At 43.7% G+C, this 24,343-nt stretch overlaps 1 protein-coding gene across 1 annotated transcript in view; it reads right to left on the bottom strand.

The window, feature by feature from the left end:
* Positions 1-24,343, bottom strand: part of LOC115100202 (protein limb expression 1-like) — a 125,464-nt gene that overhangs the window by 32,889 nt on the left and 68,232 nt on the right. The window contains exons 6-7 of the mRNA XM_029618524.1: positions 5,285-5,425; positions 215-310 (exon numbers count right to left, since the gene is read on the bottom strand). Of these exons, the coding sequence (XP_029474384.1) occupies positions 215-310; positions 5,285-5,425 (237 nt within the window). The remainder of the gene's footprint in view (positions 1-214; positions 311-5,284; positions 5,426-24,343) is intronic.

Here is a 24,343-nt window from a genome sequence, read left to right as displayed (position 1 = left end):
GTTCCAGCAAGAGTTGTTTGTAGAAATTCAAAGAACAATTGTGCAGTTACAGTTTGACTTTTGGGAAAAATGATAAGCAACAAAGAGTTAACAGATAATATTTCATCCAAGAAATGTTTTGCTTTCTTTGGCCCTCTCATGTCTGTACATCATGTTGCCATCATATTTTTACCATGAGCAGTGATGGGTTCAATCGGTAAGGATTCATTTGTACCTGAAATTCCAGCATAGTTTTCCCCATGTTTGACTCCAGCATATAATGATAGGCTCCAATGCTTGTGCTTGGATCATCTGCATCATTGAAATTTCCCTTTAGGTAAAACAGATTAAAAGCTATTAGTTTCTCAACAAACAATACTGTTAAGTGTTAAGGAGCTCAGTCATCCTACCCTCTGCATACGGATTTGCAGTCTTATGCACCATTATCAGACAATGCAGTGATACCGGGCGCACGTGCACCTATGGGGATGCCCTAGAGGCAGGGGTTCTGGCTGCATCCTGCCACGCGAGAGGAGGCTGGCGAGGTCCACCACGGAAGAGGGGTCCGGGGTGAGTATGGCGAGGACATCCCGCAAGCTGCCCTACATAACAAAAGTCCTTTTTCCTTTCTCTTCCCTTCCCTGACTCCTATCCCTATCCCTGATAAGTTCTCTCTTTTGATTGTAAGTGGGTAAAGGCAGCTTTATGCTGTTGAGCAAACCCTATAAAGTCAGGGGTTTCCTACCATAGCTAGTGGTATGAAGATACCAACAAATGTATGGCTATTAAATGCAGTATTGATAACAGACTGCTGTTGAAATATTTATGCTAGCTTTTAAATATCCCTAAGGAAAATGATACCCAGAAGTCTACAAAGAGTGTACCTCAGAAATTTCCATAAAAATGATGAACTACATCGAACTGCCTTCACATTTCATGTATAAACAAATCATAGACTTTCTTTCCTTTAACTGTGTGGATTTCTGTTTCTAAAATGTATACAAGATTCACAATGCTAGAGAATAAAGCCCTTCTTTCATTCACGGATTAGATGTAGTCCAGGCTTCCATACATGGCTAGAGGTGCAGCAGTTCACCTAGGGTTCTGTGTACTCAGCAGTTTTCTTCTCTTTGGCACAAAAAGGAGAAAGAACTTTACTACCTAAGCCCATATAATAGTTTATGTAGTAAGATCCTTCCCAACCCCTCATCCATAATCCTGCAAAGGTTAAGCATTCCCACTAGAAAAATGAACAATTTTTTATTCAAGCCCCCACCTTCATCTTCTTTCTCATTTTTAACCCCTTCTCTAAAAAAAAAAAATCAGCTTGAAAAGAAGGGGGGTGGCTTAGGGCTACCATTGTTACAGGACAATACAGTGTGAAGGTGATCAACTGGACAAGGTCAACATTCAGGTGTGAATTACGCTGCCCCTGCGTACTTATCTAGTTACTGCATATCAGCTTGATTTATCTTCCTGTTGGGTAGACCCCATTTTCAATTTGCTAATAGCAAGGGGGGGTGGGGAGTGATGCCAATGAAGCTCAAATAGTGCTACCTGGATGCCATCATCAGTGGCAACTGTGTTGCATCAGTCAGATTCATTGCAGGTCAAGGTCACCAGGTGATGGACCTTGTACTATTTTTTTTTTTAGCAGGAGTTATTATTTAAGAGGTTGAGCTGCCATGCTGCATGCAAGGACTTAAGCTTCCAAACTGTCTCTTGCTTTCAAGTGAGTCATGTAGATGCCAGATCTACCTCATTCACAGTTAATATTTATTTATAAGCATTTGATATTACGTCTTTTCCTAGAGGTAGATCCAAGGCAGATCACATGAAGCAATAAAAGCACTGATTACAGAAGTAATGGATAATATCCAATCTGTTTGGGGGCTGAAGGGGAAGTATTTCAGAGGTATTTAGATCTAACAAAGAAACAGTTGAAAACATAGAACAAGTGAAGGAAAGAGGTAAGAACGGATGTTAAGTGCCGATATTGTGTTTCTAATATATGTGTAGGCTTTCCTATAATGGCACACAGACCCTAACAGAGCAAATAAATTGCAAATGATATATATTTAAGAGTTGAAAGCCTCTTTCATCAGTATTGTCCTGCAAGGATGGTTTTAACTATACCTGTCGCCACTCATGAAGCTAAAAATGTTGGAAACCATCATTCCCATAAGAGCCACATTTGCTTTATTCCAGAACCAGGAACATTATAGACAGAGAGAAAACTGAGATGGTGCGATGTGACTTAGGAACTGGAATATTACTCTGATCAGCTTAGACTCAAAATAGTATTATGTTCCTAATGCTTTTTCTATTCAAATATATAATGAACTGAATGCTACAGTTCATGAAACTGGAAGATATTCACAATTTAAGAATTAGAATTCTCACCATCAAATACAATAGCAAAATCTTCTTTCTTTTGGAAATCTGTAAGCAGTTATTTAGTAGGACAACTTTTACCCTTCTTAGCAAATAAGACAAAACCCAGACTCTGCCATACCTATGACTTTCAAAGTAATGTTGCAACATGATTATATTTTTAATTGAATAAACAAACATTCAACATCCAACAATTTTATATTCCTGCTAGTCTTTAATTCTGTGGAAACTCAGTGTAGCTTCTGACTATTTCTTTGGGCATTGAAGACATGATCTTTTCTCCCAGACAGATCCAAGAAAACTGCTGGGATCAGGATAAAGCAATGTTTCTCACCATCATTGATCTGACCAAAGTGTTTGATTCTTTAAATTGTGAGGCTCTGTGGATCACCCTCCAACTCCAGGAGTTTGTCACACTATAGAGATTTTTGCATTACTAGCAGGTTAATTGACTAAAAGGTTTAGGTATATAACTTTGGCAGGTAGGATCCTAAATTGGCCCTATTGAAAATGTATTAGGGCTGAGTTCCTAAATTTAGGGTCCTAGTTTCACTAGTCATCTAAATTTATGACCCTGAAGAATGTGTGGCTATAGGGGTAGAGTTAGGGCATATAAAAAAAAGTTAGGTTCTTAACACAGATTTAGAAAATGAAAATTAGAGAAAAATTTAGGAATCTAAGATTACATTTCTAAATATAAGTGAATTTTCAGTTAAGTTCAGTTGGAAATAAGTGCCTAACTTAGGCCCCTAACTTAGATGAATTTACTATACTGCTAAATTTTACCATGAGAGGTGTGAAATATTATGGGAGGGAGGGGTGCATTCATGTGATATTAGGCCCCTCCCTGGTAAAATATTGCAGCCATTTTCCAAAGATGTTTTTATCTTGCATAAAACCTGAGATAAAAAATATCGCAGAGAACCAGGGAAAAATGCGAAATGGCGGGCCACTTTTCTCAGGGCCGCCATTATGTTAAAGGTCCATGCGGCCCAAAATAAGTCATTCCCCCCCCCCCCCCCCCCCCCCCGAACCATGCCATAATTCCCCTTGGAGTCTGACGAAAGCCCCAACCACCCCATTTGTTGAGGCAGTCCCACAGTTAACAATATAAAAACAAAAATGTTTAATGCCATGCAGTGATGCCCCATCCCCCTTCCCACACACTTCCACTTTAAATAAATTGTCCTCTTCGGGTTCCAAACCTATCTCCACAAGGCATCCAGTCTCCTTGCCCCATCCAACATTAGAAGCAGACCCTAGTGTTTAGTTAACCCCCACCCTCGACCCCCCCACTTCCTTGAATTAGTTCCTACTGTCTAGTAGTCTCTCCCCATCCTAGCTCACCCCCCAGACCACCCTCATGCTTTGAGAAGAAATCCCTGGTGTCTAGTGGAGCCCAGAGTGCCCCCTAGGCTCCAGGCCGGTTGATGCCATCTTTCAAAATGGTGCCAAACTACTCAGCCACACAAGGTTGGGGTTGTTCCAAAATAAAATTTTACTGAGATACTTAAAAAAAAAAAGTTTTTGCTTTTTGTGATGCTTCAAAGCACATTAAACTCAGGTACTGTATGTATTTCCCTATTCCCAGAAGACTTATGACCAAAGTTTGTACCTAAGATAATAAAGGGTGAAGTGACTTGCCCAAAGTCACAATAAGCATCAGTAGTATTTGAACTTTGACTCTTCTGGTTCACATTCTGATGCTCTAACCACTAGGCTACTCCTAGTTGTGAAATGTGTCTGGCTTGACAAAAAGTGCCCCGTCTTTTGATGATATCCCTAGCAGAAATAAAAATCCACATGACCACAAAATCCTCTGAATCGCAAAACACCCTTCAGGATACTTCTTAGTGATCTCCTAGTTCTGTGTGACTCCCTTTTTGGTACCTGAACCAAGCTTTATAGTTTTTTCTCCTCCTCTAAAATCATAGGGTAGATCCCCTATGCAAGACAGATCCTTCTCATTCCACTGTGGCTCTCCATTGAGAATTCTCTGGCAGTCCACACTGGAAAGACTCTTACTGCCACTCTCTTGATGCAGAACCTCTTCAGCTGCAGATCAATAGTCTTGGGAGCCTACTGTGGTCCTGAATGCAAATCCACTTCTCTCAAAAACATGGGGTGCAATCGCCCTAGAAACAAGGAATATGGAGAATCCTCTCCTTCACTAGGAATCACCCCCAGATTCCTGCTCAGAGCCCTTCACGGCTGCTCCAAGCATGTGACTCCCTCTTCTGCAGCTCCAGGGTCTCCAGCCTTGAGTCCTGGATTGCCTGTGGAGAAACAGCAGAGAAACGTCTGGGTTTCTCCACTATATTGAATCTCCTCAATTCAAGACACCTCCTAGTTGGAGTATGTCAGTAAAACCACTACACTTCCTCTCTGACATCAATGCCTAGTGCCAGTAGAGACACCTCCCATTGATAGAAAGAGACAGGGCAGGGACTTTTGGGGCCCTCACCCTAAGTTAATATGCACAATCATGCAAATGGGCCACATAATTGCCACTGAACTTTCAAGCCCTTGCCACAGAATCTATCTTTGAGCTTCCACAGGAAATTGGTGGCTGTACCCAATGGTTTCAGCATTGCTACCACTATAGATACAAATGAAACTGTAGTCTGCGTGTCATGTATAAATTAGATTTTCTGGGCTACTTTTAAAAAGAGTACTGCCAGGAACCATAGTGCTTGTAAAAATTATTTTGAAAGGAGAGTCCAGAGCATTAATTCATGTATCCTTAGTCTTTTTCCATACCTATCAGACAGCAGGAAACAAGATTAATAGGGTGAACATGCTGGACACTTCTAAATCAATCGCCTTAACTTTTCCCCAGTAATGTGAATGTTCCTGTTACTCCTTCTGATGAGGATGTGGATGTCTGAGGAGCCCCCTGCTTGTCACTTACACTGGTTGATGAGACAGCTTCTTGAACACTGTCTACAATGAATTCCTTGGTGATCCTGCGACTGGGCAATTCATTGAAGAGGGAATTGATAAGAGCCACTTTAGCTGCGTCACGTCTGGCTTCCGCTCTGCTTAAACAGTACTGGAAAAGAGCAGAGATGATAAACTTGAGTTATGTGCTCTTGGGAAAGCAATGAAAGTGCTTGTAATGCAAGTGAAAATTATGTCTTCCATTCAGTTAAACAAGCATTTCTAGAACATTTTAGATATGTTTTTAGGGCAGTGGTTTAGAGCTTTTAAATGCCAAAGAAAACAAATTGTCAAAGTAATCCACAAGTGGCAGCAAATATATATAAAAGTGAACTTTTAAAAGGTTTATATGACTTTATATCAGATTTAGCTCACAACGCGTTATATTCAGATAGAGTAGGAAGGTATTTCCTAGAGGGCACAAGGAAAAAACCAACAAATAAAATCTGTAAAGCAGAGAAATGCTCTTTATAATCAGGAAAGGGAACTACTAGTGGCTGGATATATATTTTCAAACACAAACCATCAGCTTCCCATCCACACAACCAACCCAATTTTTTAAAGTTATTTTTCTTTTCAAATGATTTTTTTTTTAAATAATGTAGTCCTATATCAAATTGTATTTATTTACACAAAACACAGTCCAGTTTCACATTAGTGCATTCAGAAATCATATAAATACGGGAACACTCATCACTGCAAAGCATACGCCCAATAAGCAGGGAGTACAAAAGCTCCAAGTGACCCATTCTCTGGCAGGCTCCGATGAACAGTACAGCAAGCAAATTTCAGTGCCCATCCAAGTGCAAAGAAATCAAGAGCATATTTCTGACAAAGCACTTTAATATGACCCAAACGCCTAGGATTCTCTGTGTGAAACAGCAAACTGCTAACAGGAAGTAGTTTAGAGCTTTTCAGTTCTAATAGAAGCTGACTAAAATTTAATTGTAGTATTTATCATGAGGCATTTGAGATGGAGTGGGGAAAAATTATCAGCATATCTTATTTTTAGTTCATTTGGATGAGTAATGAGTGGAGAATTTTGTTATAGTCATAAGTCAACCAAGTATATTTATTTATTTTTAATTTTTATATACCGATATTCCTATAAAGAATATAGATCACACCGGTTTACAATGGAACAGAACATTCGCTGGGAGGCGATACATTGAACATGAACATTAACCATTGAAACATTTAACAGTTAGAATCAACGAACAATAGAGAACCGAGAGCAAAAAATAAATAAAATGGTGAATAAATAGTAAAATAAAATAAGAATAAAATAAATGAATAAAGTGATAATAAATATCGTACATTATTTAAAACTAGAATGTGTCCTTGCAGGGCTGAAAAAAGAAAGACCAAAAAGTCCACGAATGTTAGTCATAGGACTTGCATTCATGTTTTGGGACTTGCATCAAGGAGAACCAGGCTTTTCATGGAAAGTTTGATTGAACAGCCAAGTTTTTAATTCTTTTTTGAAGGTTAGGAGACATTGTTCTTGACGGAGGTCAGGAGGGAGAGTGTTCCAAAGAGTTGGCCCAGATGTAGATAACGCTCTTTTGCTTAGAGAGGATTTAGTAGGGGGAACTTGCAGAGTATATAGTATATAGTATATAATTCAAACTCTGATATACTGAATTATACAAAATAAGAAAAATCTTTTTTAAAGGTAACTTTTATTCTTTTTCTAGAAAATCAATGAAAGTGGCTCCAATACTTGTCAAATTCAATCTGCAAAAACTGTCATAGTGTGATCAAGATGAACAGAGGAACTGCCATTTTATTAATGTTGCACATATGATGATGTAGGAGTGACTATTCATAGACTGACTGACTGGTGGTACCTGCATGCTACAAAGGAGCATCTGCAAAAAGGCATGTATTGCAAAGATTTAAAAAAAAAAAAAAAAAAAGATTCAGATTGTACAACAGGGCTTACAAACTTATCTTACATAGAACTTTCCCAAATGAGCCACTTAAAGTTAGTGGTCAGTTTACTCATTTTATGCCAGAGAGGAGGCTGAGATAAATAGCAATTTGGACAAGCCACCGAATAAAAGTATTTGCTAATACAAGGTGGAACAGAGGCTATGTGGGAGGTAGAATAGCACTGAATAGTGTGAAAACGAATAGTGGGAAGACAATTGTCAAAGGCATTTAGCTGTGTAATTAAGAACCCAATATTCAAAAGATCTAGGTGCCTAACTTTTAGATCTGTCTTAATAAAAATTCCTTCCCTCTCCCCTAATTAAATCCCTAGGTGCCTTAAAAATGCTTGGGACCAGATCAGATCAATGAAGTTAGGTGGCCAGCACTGATTTACAGTGTACCTTAACTAAGGGGAAGCCATAGTTGACTTTAAGAACAACAGTTTAAGGCATCTAATGTTAAAGTTAGGAAACTACATTCAACTCAAAATGAAGGCACCTTAGATTGCCTGAATATAAGCGCCTAATTTAGCTGCCCACTTTTGGATTTTCCGATATATACATTTTGTTTTGCTCCCATTCCATTCCATTAGCAGGTGCAAAGCATTTGCAGGCTCTGAAATACTTTGTCATCCAGGTTCAATAGGAATCAGTGGGGGAAAACCCAAGAATCATGAGGTCAAAAAAATATAGCAGTGCTAAAGTCTGGCACCACATATTTCTCCATAGCTTTGGCATCATTACTTTTAGAAAAACAAAGAAAAAACTGATACAGGAAAATGCAGAAAAACAATTTTCTTGTGTACTTTGCCAACACACAGGATGCGACTAATTCAGTAACTTTTTAAAAGAGCTACACTATAAGGATTCCTAGGCAATCTGCATTATGTAATATTCAGATGCACTGACAAAGTGGACTCCGAGTGCTCTGAGAGTGCTCACTATAGAATTGTGAAATATATAAGACCACTTCTTCCACCAAGACTTCCTCTTCCTGGGATACAAGTTTGCCTTATGAGCCTTCCTCTTCCTTCTGTACTTGCTGGCTTGATTGCTGATAGTCTTTATGTAACCCGAGGTTAAAATATAGAAATAAGGGGAGTAAAGATTTTTTTTTTTTTTACCACCTGAAACCTCATTGCTGTTCCAACACTGCCTCTGCCATCGCAGCGGGAGGGTCACTATGAATACACCTCAGAGGGGTGAGGTGGGGCTTAGATTTGGCATCACGTTCACAGGATTCAAACCTGTTTAAAAATTTTGTATTTCCACCACCCTTGTCCAAAGTATATAGAGGGCATCTCTCCTGGGTTAACCGCTGCTTTCTATCCTGCCCTGGTTCAGGTTGCGAGGGGATTCTATGTTGCTAAGAAGTGGTAGAAGTAAAATCCGCTAAAATGAGTGAAAATTGGGAAGCACAGAGATGGCGTAGGCTAAACTTCACAACCCCATCATCTACAACACCCGTGCAATCACTAAGAGTTCCCATGCTCCCCCACCCCCGCCACTCTTCCCCGCTCTCCGCTCCCGCCGTTCCTTTCTTCTTTTCCCCTCCCCTCCCGATCCCACCCCCTTTCTCTCTCCCCCGCCCCCCCACCTTAACCTCTTGCATACCTCTTTGCCATTTTGTCTGGTTATTACTAACTCGTTTCTGAGTTTCTTTACTACTGTTAAAGTTTTAAATTAAACTTGACGCGACCTGGTTCATGCGTTTAAAATTAGTTCTAGAACAGTCTCCTAACAGTTTGATGTAACCTATTCCATTCTATATTCCATGTACTGTTCTATGTAACAAGTTGTTCTTCTGTAAACCGGGGTGAAGGCTAATTGCTAAACCTCGGTATATAAAAGCTCTGAAATAAATAAATAAAGCACAGATGGTTGCTATGCAAGTGAAGCTGGAGGAGCAGGTAGAAAGAATAAGGAGGCAGGAGGAGTCAATCTGCCAGTCACAGGAGGCGCAGCCTGAATACAGAGGCAGTGCAGACAGAGAGGCCCATGGAGGGGTCCAGATTAACAGCCTTGTACACGTCCAAGAAGAAAAAGATCCCAGATTTTGCTGGACTTCCGAAAAAGCCAGGTGACTTTAGGGTAGAGGACTGGATCGAGCAGACCAGAGCAGTGCTCAAGGTGTTACACCTGCCAGAGGCTGACCAACTAGAGATAGTAAAGGACCACCTATTCGGACAGGCCAGGGATGCGGTCAAATATGCTAGGCCCAAGCCCAGAAATATTGAGGATCTCTTTGTTCAATTGCAAGTAGTATATGGTGACAAGGTTCTGATAAGCGTGAGGCTGAAGGAATTCCATGACAGAAGACAAGCTCCAGGGGAGGATTTACGCACCTTTGTAAACAGCCTCCAAGAGAAATTAGAGCATTGGTCCGAGACTCATTGTGCCTGGTGGACCCCAACAAGATGTTAAAAGAGAAATTTACACTGGGCTTACAAGATGGTAACCTGAGATGAGAAATTCAGAAAAGTCAGATTGAATATCCAGATAAACCATTCCCAGAAGTGCTCCAGTTAGCTATCCTGTAGACAGCACAAAAAGAGGGCTACATGATGGAAGAGATGGCTCCCAGGTTGCTGGTGTGCAATAGAAGTGAGGTAGCAGTCAGGGCCACAACAGCAGAGCATCCTCTGAGATGGAGCAACTAAGTAAAATGATGATGAGCTTCTGCCCGGAAGCAGGAGGAATGATGCAACGGCAAGAGAAGACTGTACAGCAGCAGCAGCTACAACAGAATACTTATCTGATGGTGTCGGTGGTATGAATGCCTTGGACATATGATGGGCTGTATCCACAGTGCCAGGAAGTATATAACCTGAGAAAAGTGAATGAGAGATATGGGCAGAAACCTAGATATGCAGAGCATAGCTTTCCTCCTCCTTGCACTGAAAAGGGAGAGATAATCTGTTTCCAGTGCCAGGAACCTGGACACATCGCTTGGGAGTGCGAGAATGAAAAGAAATGGCGTAGCCATCCAGAAAGTGATTTCGCTCCAGCTCAAACCAACTAGTGCAAAGCCAAGAACAAGGATAGCAGAAGATATGGGAGCTGAGGAAGTGCCAACTACCTCTGCGGGTCTGACTACAAAAGGGGCCATCTAAAGTAATGACTGAGTGGGAGATAAAGAAACAGCGGGCCCTTGGGGAAAAGTCCAATAGTAGATATATTGATTGGCCTGATAAAAATCAAATGCTACCTTGATACTGGGTCTGATGTGACCACCATTACTGTTACTCATTTCAAACACAACTTTGAACAGAACCGCAGGCTACAAGATGCCAGCTGGGTGAAGCTGACGGCAGCAAATGGCCTAAAATACCAGTACTGGGTGCATGGAAGCTAATATAGACTCTCTTGGACAGAGGATAAAGCAGAAATGTAAATTCATAGTTCCAGACAATGCATCAGCAGCACATCAGAGCAGGGTAGAGGTACCTGGAATACTGGGAATGAATGTGTTGCAGGTTAAGTTGTCTAAGATTGGAGCTGGCCTAAACGAAGGTCTGAAGCTGCCAAAGGTGTTGTACGCTTTACAACAACAAGATGATGTGAAGGTGGGACCTAAAAAAATCATGTTGCTCCCTTTAATTGAAACAATGCTAATTGGCAAATGCATTCATCTGCAATAAACAACAGTAGACAACGTGGTGGTGACCAGTACTAGTCTTACGAGTCTTCCATCTACGGTGCTGGTAGTGAAAATCCTAGTCACTCCTAGACAAGTAGCAGTGAGACTAATAAATGCTGGACAGAGGGTTATACATCAAGCATCTAGGGCAAAAATTGCAGAGGAAATCTGGCCTGCAGAAATACATGCCATAACACCCGTTTCATTCACAATGGAAGGTGAAATCATGAGGGTACATCAAGGGGTCCGGGAACCTGAACTAGATATGAATGAGGAAGTCACACCAGAGATCTCAGTGAAAGTGCCCTGGGACGCGTTGGCTGAGGAGCAAAAGACAAAACTGCAGCAGCTGCTCCAGAAACATCAAAGAGTATTTTCAGTTTCTGACCCAGACATTGGGTACACTGAAGTAGTGAAACATGCCAGTCACACTGGGGATGTGGCCCCAATCAAACAGCAGTATAGGCAGGTCTCTCCGCATGTAAACAGTGAATGTAAGAGACATATACAAGACCTGGTAACACAGGAAATCCTGAGAAAGAACAACAGTCTATGGGCCTCTCTAGCAGTTATCATAAAAAAGAAAGTTGGCTCAATTCCATGCTGCTGTGACTACAGAAAATTGAACCAGATCACCACCAAAGATGCCTACCCTTTGCCAAGAATCAATGAGTCATTGGATGCACTTGGGCAAGCTGCACTGTTCTCCTCTTTATATTTAACCTCTGGTTACTTTCAATTGGCTATGGAGGAGAGAGACCAACCAAAGACAGCAGTCATCACTCCCTTTGGTCTCTTCAAGTGGACCCAAATCCCATTTGGCCTTTGCAATGCCATGGCTACATTTCAAAGGTTGATGGAACTGGCATTTAGTGAATACCTCTTTGACATTCTACTCTTATACCTCAATGACATTCTGATATTTTCAAAAGTCTTTCCTAGTCATCTGGAATGGTTGGACAAGATGTTTCAGAGATGGGCAGAGTGCGGACTTAAATTAAAACCATCCAAGTACAGACTACTATCTAAAGAGGTTAATTACCTGGGTCACATGCTGTCTAAAAAAGGAATGACTGTTGACTCGGACAAGATAGCAGCTCTACGAAACTGGCAACCTCTGAAATCAGTAAGTTTGCCAATTCATGGGATTTGCCAGTTATTACTGGAGGTTTCTGCCTGCCTTTGCTCAACTTGCTTCTCCTTTACACCAACTGATTTGTAAAACAGAAAAATCAGAAGCCAAAACCATTCTTATGGACATCAGCATGCAAGCAAGCATTTGAGACTTTAATCTCAAAATTGATCTCAGCGCCCATCTTGGCATTTCCTACTTTCAAGTTATCTTTCTTTCTAACCACAGACGGTAGTTTTAAAGGCTTGGGAGCAGTACTCAGTCAAATACAAGACAGACAGGAGTGGGTAATTTTGTATGCTAGTCAGGGCTTACAACAGTCAGAGTGTTCACCTGCTTGGACATTGGCGGTCTCCAGATATTTTAAATTAGAGTTACTGGCTCTAAAGTGGGTGGCTACCGAGAAATTAAATGAATACCTCATGTATAAATAGTTTGCTGTGAGAACTGATCACAACCCACTAAAATATCTGGAGACCGCCAATGTCCAAGCAGTTGAACAAAGATGGATTGCCTAGCTGGCTGAGTTAACATTTGAGATCTGCTATAAAACCGGTAAACAAAATGTCGTCGTGGATGCCCTGACCTGTTTACCTAAGCAGAATGAACCAGAAACCATGGAGGAGGAGAAATATTTTCTAAAAATTGAGCCAAATGAAATCTGGCGATTGATATGGGAAAAAGAAAAGCCCTCCACTGCTGCAGAATCTTGGCTGATTAAGAGAAAACAGTCCGTTGTCTGTGCCAATTATTCACTGGATGCTTTCTACCAGCTACAACAAAAGGACCCAGACCTCAAATTAATAATAGAGGCCAAAATGACTAGAATATCACCAAATACGTCTACCTGATTCACAAGTCAGAAGAAGCTGTGGGGTATGTAAGCAGCAATTGTGGTATCGAAAACTACAAGAACCAAGGGATTTTCAGGAAATTTTTCAGTTCTTGGTACCAGCTGCTTTGCAAATGGAGATGATTCAATCCGAACATGACTATGCAGGACATCTGGGAGAGGAGAACACCTTAAAGAATCTCCAGGCTGACTACTACTGGCCAACTATGGCAGCTGATGTCCGGAGCTGGATTCGAAAGTGTGAAAGGTGTGTGCTTGCAAAAGATTTATTCCCAAGGAAAAGAGCTGAACTCCAATATTTCCAAACCACATATCCATTAGAGGTTGTGGCGATGGACTACACTGTACTGGAGCCCAGCACCAATAGGATGAGCAACGTGTTAGTTTTGACAGACATGTTCACACGTTTTACTGTTGCTATCCCCACAAGTAATCAGACTGCAATAACAGCAGCAAAAGCAATAGTCCAAAAATGGATCCAGCATTATGGATGTCTGGCCTGTTTACACTCAGAACAAGGACTCAACTTTGAGTCTGCTGTGATAAAAGAGCTCTGCCGGTTGTATGATATGAACAAAAGTCGCACCACCTATACCACCCGGAAGGAAATGCCCAGTGCAAGCGGTTCAACCAGATAATGCACGACATGCTACGAACTCTGTCAGAAAGCAAGAAGAGAAAATTGGCCGAATACCTCCCTGAGCTAGTCATGTCTTACAACAGTCGAGTCCACCATTCAACTGGCTACTCACCATTTTACCCACCATTTGGCCGTGATGCTTGCATTCCATATGACGTGCATATCAAAATAGCAGAACCTCCCGCAGGTGTGGATCCCTGGATTGAACAGTACCTACACAAACTTAGAATGATGTATGATATTGCCAAGCAACATCCAGCAAAAATGTACAACACCAGACGAGACAATTTGACTGGAGAAACAGAGGAGCTATCATTAGAATTCTGCGAAGGAAATTCGAGTGGAAGGGGGGAGGAAAGATAGCGGATACCTGAGGGAGATGTCTCTGTGAGGTTGTGCAGGTATATGAACCTGCTATCTACAGGACTAAATCCATAGATGAAAGGGTGAAAGTAGTACATTTGGATAAAATCAAATTGTGCTTAATCCCTGAACTCACTAATGGAGACACACGGGCCAAAGCACAATCTGATGGTGCACCAGAGATTGGTATCTGGTAGAAGTACCTGAAGAGGCAAGGGACTTGGGGCCTGCTTGGGAGTTTCCTGGGGATGAAAGCTGGGAAGAAATAGAGACAGAGGAATATGAAGCAAATGGAATTCAACAGGATGATGATGTTCTGCCCCAAAGGCCAATACAGTCTAACAGGGGAAAATGACCTGTATATTATGATAACTTTGTAATGTATCGAAAGAGTACCTCTGGTAATACCTGCAGAGGAAACTGAGCTGGAGTAATAGAGAGAGGATTTGCAGTAACATTTATTCAAATTGATATATGTTTTGAGGAAAACCACCTCTACTGGCACATGTAATTTAAATGTCCAAGAGATACCTCTATTGATTGAGATGAGTTAAAACTTGATGATCCTGCCTTTGGATGGAAGATAAGTGGGGGCATTTGAGTGAGTAATATGTTGAGGTCAACTATGTTTAAGAAGGAGGGAATGTAGAAATAAGGGGTAAAGTTTTATTTTACCACTTGAAACCCCATTGCTGTTACAACACTGCCTCTGCCACAGCAGTGGGAGGGTCACTATGAGTACACCCCGGAGCGGTGGGGGCTTAGATTTGGAAACTGAATGCCCCTCATATGCCTAGTGTCTGAGGATTGGTTGTGATCGTCAGATGCACTGACGAAGTGGCCTCTATCCTCGAAAGCTCATGCTTAAATAAATTGGTTGGTCTATAAGAAGCCATTCGACTCCTGTCATTTTTTCTATACCAGACTAACACACTATCCCTTTGTAGTAGCTGGGACCATATCTAATCCTCAGACATTAGTCATAGAAGGGGCATTCAGGCTCCAAAGATGATCAGCAATCAAGCCAGAAAGTACAAAAAGAAGAGGAAGGCTTATAAGCCAAACTTTTATCCCAGGAAGAGGAAGACTTGGTCGAAGAAGTAGTCTTATATATTTCACAACTCTACTGAGAGCACTCTCAGACCACTCATAATACTATCAAACAGGAGATATGGAATCAAATTCCAACTGCATAAATAGAACTGGAATGACATCTAGGGAGATGAAGAAACTGAAACATGCCCGATTCCAAGAGAGTACTCTCATAAGTGGTCACATACCTCAGAGCTCCTCAGTCAATGGTCTAAAAATTTCACAAAGTTCTGTCTTTATTTCTATAAAATGCCATGGTCTGGAAGAGGAAAGGGAAATTGGAGGGTTACCCTGCACTGACGATGTACCCATTGGCTTCTGGTCTTATTGCCTCTTTTGTGGTGCGAACAGCGATGAAATCAGGAGGAGGGCCATTGAGGGATTCAGGAAGGGACGGGGGAAATGAGCCCTCATACTCTCCAGGCTTGAGTGTTTCATTCAGTCCTGATGTGAGAAGCCCTCCATGAAATCCAGCTGCTGCTTGAGCCACCCAAGATTCTCTCTCACCATCGCTGAGGAATGTCATCAGTAGAGAGGCTGCAATTGCAGGGGACATAGTGATGGTGGCGGTAGCAGTGAGTGTGGGCAGTTTCAGCACCATGGGACCTAGAGGTTTGAATGGGCAAGATGAAATCATTGAGGCTGGTATTGGGGAAGACCATACTGGAGGCCACGTATCTGTGCTCTTCAGGGAGGAGGAGAATTTTATTTGTGGAGACCTGATTTAATGTTAGAAGTGGGACTGAGCAAGACTATAAGCATTCAGATTGCCTCAGTTATGAAAGAAAGTTTTCCTTAAGAGTATAACATTTGTGCTCTTGAGAATTTTAAGCAAGTTATGGAGTAATGAGTGACTGATATGGAAAGTAAAGTTAAACAAGTTGAGGGAATTCAGGAAGCAATTGTAAAGAATAATATAATTTCATCTGCTAAGCTGGAGAATTTAAAAGATTTTGTGAGACAACAGAATCTATGTTTTACTAATTTTCCCCAAATTCCTCTGGTTCCTTCAGTTGGTATGTTTAGAATATACTTAAGGGAAGTATTAAAATTCCAGAGCAATCACTTCTCCTGGTGGCAAAAGCCTTTTATCTTCCACCATTTAAGAAATTGGAGTAAGAGACTCTTCAGAATGATTTTGGATCTCCGATTTTGGATGAGAGTCTGAATTTAACAACCCTGCATGAGTCTTCAGATAAGGACCTGACCAAATCTTCCACTTTGATGTGTTAGATTCAGACAGAGACTCGCTCTTTAAATTGTTCTTTAAACACCGAAAGCTGGGAAGAAATGGCTGCATAACTTTAGTCCTGCTGGAAGCACTCTTTTCATATATATCGTCATACCAAATGGCAAGAAAATCTTTAAGAACATAAAAACTGCTATACTGGGTTAGACCAATGGTCCATCAAGCCCAGCATCCTGTTTCCAACAGTGGCCAATCCAGGCTACAAGTACCTGGCAAGTACCCAAAAACTAAGTCTATCCCATGCCAGTAATAGCAGTGGCTATTCCCTAAGTCAGCTTGATTAATAGCAGTTAATGGACTTCTCCTCCAAGAACATATCCAAACCTTTTTTAAATCCAGCTACACTAACTGCACTAGCCACATCCCCTGGCAACAAATTCCAGAGCTTAATTGTGCATTGAGTGAAAGAATTTTCTCCGATTAGTCTTAAATGTGTTACATGCTAACTTCATAGAGTGCCTCCTAGTCCTTTTATTATCCATAAGAGTAAATAACCAGTTCATACTTACCCATTCTAGACCTCTCATGATTTTAAAGACCTCTATCATACCCTCCCTCAGCCATCTCTTCTCCAAGCTGAACAGTCCTAACCTCTCTAGTCTTTCCACATAGGAGAGCCATTCCATCCCCTTTATCAGTAAAAACTGCTTTTCTGCACACCCTCTGACTTAATATCATGGCGATATTAAGTTGGAGGCCCCAAAAGTAAAAAATAATTAAAAATAAAAAAATTTAAAAATTTAAAATCAGCCCGCGGCTTGCGGGTTGAAAACCGGATGCTCAATTTTGCCGGCGTCCAGTTTCTGAACCCGTGGCTGTCAGCGGGTCCGAGAACCGACGCCGGCAAAATTGAGCGTCGGCTGTCAAACCCGACGACAGCCACCACTCCTGTCAAAAAGGAGGCGCTAGGGACACGCTAGTAGAGATGTGAATCGTGTGATCGATCGTCTTAACGATCGATTTCGGCTGGGAGGGGGAGGGAATCGGATCGTCGCAGTTTGGGTTTTTTAAATATCATGTAAATCGTGTAAATCGAAAACCGGCACACTAAAACATCTCTAAAACCCACCCCAACCCTTTAAAATAAATCCCCCACCCTCCTGAACCCCCCCCAAAATGCCTTAAATTACCTGGGGTCCAGAGCGGGGGTCCCGGTGTGATCTTTTACTCTCGGACCTCCGTGCGTTGTAGAAATGGCGCCGGCGCTACCTTTGACCTGTCATATGACAGGTCAAAGGTAGCGCCGGCGCCATTTTGTTTTTTTGTCCCCCGACGTCAGGAGCGTAGGAGATCGCTCCCGGACCCCCAGGGACTTTTGGCCAGCTTGGGGGGGCCTCCTGACCCCCACAAGACTTGCCAAAAGTCCAGCGGGGGTCCGGAACGATCTCCTACCGCGAATCGTTTTTTCCGTACGGAAAAACGATTCGACTGCAGGAGGTCGTTCCGGACCCCCGCTGGACCCCCAGGGACTTTTGGCCAGCTTGGGGGGGCCTCCTGACCCCCACCAGACTTGCCAAAAGTCCAGCGGGGGCCCGGAACGACCTCCTGCAGTCGAATCGTGTTGCCGTACGGCCGGCGGAAAAATGATTTGCGGTAGGAGATCGCTCCCGGACCCCCGCTGGACTTTTGGCAAGTCTTGTGGGGGTCAGAAGGCCCCCCCAAGCTGGCCAAAAGTCCCTGGGGGTCCAGCGGGGGTCCGGGAGTGATCTCCTATGCTCCTGACGTCAGGGGACAAAAAAGAAAATGGCGCCGGTGCTACCTTTGACCTGTCATATGACAGGTCAAAGGTAGCGCCAGCGCCATTTCTACAACGCACGGAGGTCCGAGAGTAAAAGATCACACCGGGACCCTTCCTCTGGACCCCAGGTAATTTAAGGCATTTTGGGGGGGTTCGGGAGGGTGGGGGATTTATTTTAAAGGGTCGGGGTGGGTTTTAGGGTTGTTTTAGTGTGCCGGTTTTCCCGCCCTCCCCCTTCCCCTCCCCCTTCCCCCGATTTACGATTTTTTGACGATAAATCGGGGGAATTGTTATTGTATCGCGGCTCTAACGATTTTTGACGATTTAAAATATATCGGACGATATTTTAAATCGTCAAAAAACGATTCACATCCCTACGCGCTAGTGTCCCTAGCGCCTCCTTTTACCGCGGGCTCTAATTATCTAAACTTCCTCCCTCTTCCCCGTTCTCCTGCGTTTCTTTCTGTATCGGCCTGTTTATGCTTATCTGAATGACCTCTGGCGGTATCATATGAAACTTACTCTATGTATAAGGTGCAAAGAGGCGAATGGCACCATGGTTCACAGGTTTTTATACTGCTGTAAAATAACATCTTTTTGGGATCAGGTTATTAAAGTAATTGGTATTTGCACAAGAGTACTGCTTCCCCACAAAGGAGCAACGTTACTTCTGGGTGATCTTTCACAGGCTGAAGATATTGAATATAGTCTTGATCAGTTTTTGCTTATAGACTTGGTTGTGGCCTGCAAGTATATACTGCTTAAATGGACAGAGGAAAGCCCATCCAACATGACAGAGCAGAATGTCTGCCTATATGGTGTTGGCGCAAATAGATGTAAAATATGCGTATAGGAAGGTAACTGATGCATATAATGAGATATGGGAAAATGGTTTAGATCAGTTTCCAAAGGAGATGAAACAAACTATTCTTAAATAGAGGTATACATCCATATGGTAAGCAGCCTTTGAAGTAGCATACTTGGGGGGGGGGGGTGTATGTCAGTTTTCTGCCTCGGACTGGGATGCAATGGGGTATGAGTGGAAGATAAGTGCAGGGGGAACTGATTGATTGGGGTCAGATACATATGTATGGGTGCTTAGGTACAATTGGTGGATGTATATGTACGTGTTTGAGGGTGTGTGTAAGCGTATCAATTTGCGGTAATATTTGTTATGTTGGAGGGGAAGTGAAGGCTAGGGAGCGGGTGATGGGAAAGGATATGGTGTGAGTATGAGTGGTAAAATGTTAAAACATGAAGCAAAATTGCTTTTTGTTGTGGTGTTTTAGTCTCCTTTTGCTATTCAGGTATGCAGTTTTATTGGTTGTTAGCGATGGCTGGCTGTTTACAGCTCGACTGTTAACCGAGGAATGCTTACCTCCATATTGTTTCTTATATTTTATACTTTATTGTATTGTATAATGCCTTTGTACTGTGGCTGCGCAATATTATTGGGTTTTCTTTGTTTATGAGCTGTATTAAGCATTTTGCTGAATAAAAATTACTTTAAAAAAAAAAATATCTCAGCGGTTTCTGAATTGGTTAAAATAGACTACAATGGCACTGCTAACCTTATAACAAAGACTAATTCAGACAGGCAGACTTCACAAGGGAAAAACCAGTTGAAAATATGACTCTGATGAAAACCAGTACTCCACTATATAAAGAGGACAAGATAAGGACCAGATCAAAGGCCTTGCATGACAAGTCTTTGTAGATCAAAAGCTTTCCGACCAACACATCTGTAGGATTCAAACAAATTCAGCAGATACCCAAAGGTATTTTCTTCATTGCTCCCAGGGCCTCTCTTACCTGTAGGCTAAAGAAGCAGTTGCCCGGGGGCCCATTTCACGTCTTTTAGGGGAAAAAGAACAAGACAGACTGATACATATCCTTACACAGAAAACACTTGCTAGTGGAAGACTTTACCTTGGTTACACACTTAGGGGGAGATTTCATAAAGGACGCACCGATTTTTATAACATGCGTGCGCTGGCACGCGCGTGTTATAAAATCCGAGGGCCGCACACACACGTGCGCCAGATTTTATAATCTGCGTGCATATGTGCGGGCGGTGCGCGCAAGGTGGGGAGAAATTATGTGACCTCTGCACGGCGACGCATTCGGGCCGTCCCCAATTATGGAGCGGACTGGGAGGGGACTTCCCTAACCCCTATCTAAACTTCCTCCCTCTTATCCCTCTCCTCCCCATCCCCTAAACTCTACCTTGTTTTTTGTTTTTTCCTTTGTTTCGCAACTTACTTCAGCTCGGGAGCTGAAGTAAATTACGCGCGCCGGCTGGCTGCCAGTGTGTGAGCCTTCGGGACAGCCAACAATGGCGCTGTCTCAGCCTGGTTCCCCCCCGCCCCTTCAGCCTGGGCTTCTTTGAAAATTCACCCAGCATGCACAAGACCCGGCCACACGCGTAAAGGCCGGAATTTGCACGCGTAGGGCTTTTAAAATCCGGCTGATGGTGCCTCACCAAATACAGAATAAGTGACCACAAATTAGAAATAGAAATATTCAGACAAAAACAATGAATACTACTTTGCTGTGCTGTCCACTACAGCCTCACCCCTCCCCTCCTGTCCCATGCAGACAAGAGGATAGATTTGTTTGCACTGCTTCCATTGGGGCGGATTTTCAGAGCCCTGCTCGCGTAAATCCGCCCAAAACCGGGCGGATTTACGCGAGCAGGGCCCTGCGCGCCGGTAAGCCTATTTTACATAGGCCTACCGGCGCGCGCAGAGCCCCGGGACTCGCGTAAGTCCTGGGGTTTTCGGAGGGGGTGTGTCGGGGGGCGTGTCGGGGGCGGGCCCGAACCGCGCTGCGTTTTCGGGGCGTGTCGGGAGCGTTCCAGGGGCGTGCCCGGGGGCGTGGCTACGGCCCGGGGCGGCCCGGGGGCGTGGCCGCGCCCTCCGGACCCGCCCCCAGGTCGCGTCCCGGCGCGCAGGAGGCCTGCTGACACGCGGGGATTTACGCCTCCCTCCGGGAGGCGTAAATCCCCCGACAAAGGTAAGGGGGGGGGTTTAGACAGGGCCGGGCGGGTGGGTTAGGTAGGGGAAGGGAGGGGAAGGTGAGGGGAGGGCAAAGGAACGTTCCCTCCAAGGCCGCTCCGATTTTGGAGCGGCCTTGGAGGGAACGGGGGTAGGCTGCGCGGCTCGGCGCGCGCCGGCAATACAAAATCCATAGCCTTGCGCGCGCCAATCCAGGTTTTTAGCAGATACGCGCGGCTCCGCACGTATCTACTAAAATCCAGCGTACTTTTGTTTGCGCCTGGAGCGCAAACAAAAGTAGGCTATTCGCGCTCCTTTTAAAATCCGCCCCATTGTATGCAAATATTTGTCATGCATATTCATTGATATCCTAAAAATCAGGCCTGTGTATGGCTCTTGAGGGTCAGAGCTGGTTACCCCTGCTCTACAGTGACTTCTCTAGGCTTATCTTCTTCCCTCCTATCCCTGAATGACAGGAGGGGGAAGGGCTAGATTATGGATCAGAAAGGCTCTTTATTGCTCTGCTTTGTGCTCTGTCTGCTCCTAGCTCATCTCTCCTCTCCTGCATGCAGGTCTGAAGCTGAGAGTTGTTCCCTGCTGCCTGAGATTTGGGAAACTTACAAATAGAGCCCTGTGTTTGTAAATTCCTCTTCTTCCCTTTCTCCCTGTTTCCCTCCATCTCCATCTCCCACTATCCCCCTCACTGCTCTTCACTTTCCTTCCTCAACCCTATCCTCCTCCTGTCCTCACTTTCTCCCCCCCACTTATTTCTCCTCCTCATCTCCCTTCCTCACTGTCTTCCCCTCAACCTCTTTCCTCTGACCCGTCTCTCTGACTACTTACCTCACCTCCTCTCCCTCTCACTACAGCTACACGTGTGGCTAGTTTCCTTTGCTGTTACAGCCTCAAGTGGCCTGCCTTGCATCACCTTTGTGGCCTCCTGCCTTGCCGTCATTCTCGCCACGAGTGCAGCCCGTGCTATTGCTCGAGCTTGCTGATGTGGCGCGGGACAGCCGTGCTTGTCTGTGGTCCAACAGCTTTCACTACTGCTTCTTCTGCCGGCTGACGTGGTCTGTGTGTGTCATGGAACCAGCGCCTCTGGCTCCTATGCAGCTGAACTGCTGCCACAGCATGTGTGTGGCCCACCTCGCCCGTCACCAATGTGGTCAATTCTCCTTCCACTCGTGAAGGCCTGGCACAGCCTGAACCTCGTGTTCTGACAGCACAGCCTGCCACAAGTGCAGTCCTTTGCTTTGCCAGGGCCCCCGCTCCCCACGCCGATCTTGGCATTGTGCATGCGAACGTTTCCCAGCATGCATGTACGTGTTTCCCGGAACACCACACACTGAATATTACTATACAGGATCCGCAGGAGCAGAAAATTACCTGCTTCATTATCTTCGCTATGCCAACAATCCAATAATGTGCTCCAGATACAGCACAGCTAATGTGAATGCGGCCTTTGGTGAAAAGACTGCTGTAGTTAAACAAACCATTAATAGGTTGGAAGATGTCCAGGAAAGTGAAATGAGATCCATAAGTTGTCTAATGTTTTATTTGTGCATGTAGGAGCCATTCTGTTTAAATAGGGAATGGGGGTCTGTAAAAGAAAAAAAAAAAGAATGGGATACAGGAAACTAAAACTGAAATGTGAGTCAGCTGTATATATGAAAGACATTATCATTCATCAGTAGAACAGGTAAGACTATAATTTCATTGGGATAAATCCTACAGACATCATAGAAGGAAGCAGGAAGCGAAATACTTAATGGAGCTGGAGGACAGATGGTCTGCTTTGATCTGTAAGCAATTTTTTAATTCTACTTAAAATCCTTTCATAGTAACCGTGGCTTTGGAATGAGTTTTTGATTCTCTTCAGACGTGTGCCGTGTGTATAAAACCTTCCAGCATTCTACGGTTTCTTTCTGCTCTGAAGTGGTTGAAGCTTTCCGTCCTAGCAGCACATCCCATGATCGAAATTGTTCTACACACACAGAAACCTTTCCTCTCTCGAAAGTGTCGAGGTGAAAAATCACATTAGAAACCAGTTGTTAGTGCACTAATTTTGGCACAGGCGACAGTGGCCAGTTTAATGTCTGATGAACTAACGGTCGTAAAGTCTTTAGTGCACTGGAAGATAAAAGTCTTTTCGGTGACAGTTAATATGAATTGTGACAGCTCCCACAATTAGCAATATTTAACGTAAGCCCCCTCCCTGCAGACACCCAAGGAGAAGGGGCCAAAAGGACCCAGTTCCCCTCACAGCCACCTGCTGACATCAAGGTCCCTATGAAGCCCGTCTGGGAAGGCTGAAGCAAAGGAGCAGGGGAGGGAGACTGCATGGACTTCCCCCCGCCACAGTGAATTCTCTCTTCTTTTTATTCTTTATTACATAATAAAATCGTATCCAACCTTTGATGTCGCTGGTTTGATTTTTTTGCCTTAAACATCTCTTTCTTTCTCATTCTTTGCCCTTTTCTCTCTTTTGTCTCTCGCTGGTGTCCTCCTTCCTCTTTTTTTTTTAATATTTCAGTTTTTCTCTTTCTTCAGCAGCAGATACTTTTGTTTTCTCTGCCTTCTTTTTCTGTCTCCTCCTGCTTTTATCCTTTTTGTCTTCTCTTCCTTTTCTTCCTATCTGTTTTCCTTTCATGTCCCCCTCCTCCTGTTTCTCCAGCATTATCCCCCTATATTTCTTCCTCCCACCCCAAATCCAGGTTCCTCTCCCTATTCCTCTCCTGCCATCCCTTCTTTCCCCTCTCATCCCTTTCTCTTCTTTCTCCCCCACCCCACACCTTTGCTCTCCCCAACTCCTTACTCAAACCTTTCTCCCCCTTGCTATCCGCTTCTCTCTCCCCTAACTTGCTGTCTCCTCTCACGCTCACCTCTCTTCCCACTCTTGCTCACTCCCTTCTTCCCATTCTTACTGTCCCCCCTTGCTCTCTCTCTCACTACTCTCTTACTCCATCTCCTTGCTTGCCCCTCTTTCTTCCTATCCTTATACTCCTCTCATGTCCCCTCTCCTACATTCTTGCTCTAACTGTCTCTGCTCTCTCATATACACATTCACTTGCTCTTCCCCCTCTCTGGTCTCTACATACATTCTTACTTTCCCCTCCTCTCTCTTGATCTCCCCTTCCCCCCTCCTTAATCCCCCCCTCACTTTCTGCTTCTGTGCCCTCCCTCATTCACTCTTGCTCTCTCCCCTCATTCTCTGACTTCCTTTACCTCCCTCACCCCAGTTCCTGCAGAGCCAGAGAAAGTGTTTCCCTATCTGTTGCTAGTGATTGGTTCTGGCCAGCAGAATGAGCCAATCAGATGCGGGAGGTAAAGAATTAGCAGCCACGGCAAGCTCAGAGCTTCTCTCCCGGCTCCTATCTCAGTCTCCATCCTGGT

This window comes from Rhinatrema bivittatum, chromosome 1 (assembly GCF_901001135.1).
Source record: "Rhinatrema bivittatum chromosome 1, aRhiBiv1.1, whole genome shotgun sequence".
Lineage (NCBI taxonomy): Eukaryota > Metazoa > Chordata > Amphibia > Gymnophiona > Rhinatrematidae > Rhinatrema > Rhinatrema bivittatum.
Note: the sequence above shows the minus strand (reverse complement) of the source record. Positions and strands in the feature narration are given on the sequence as shown.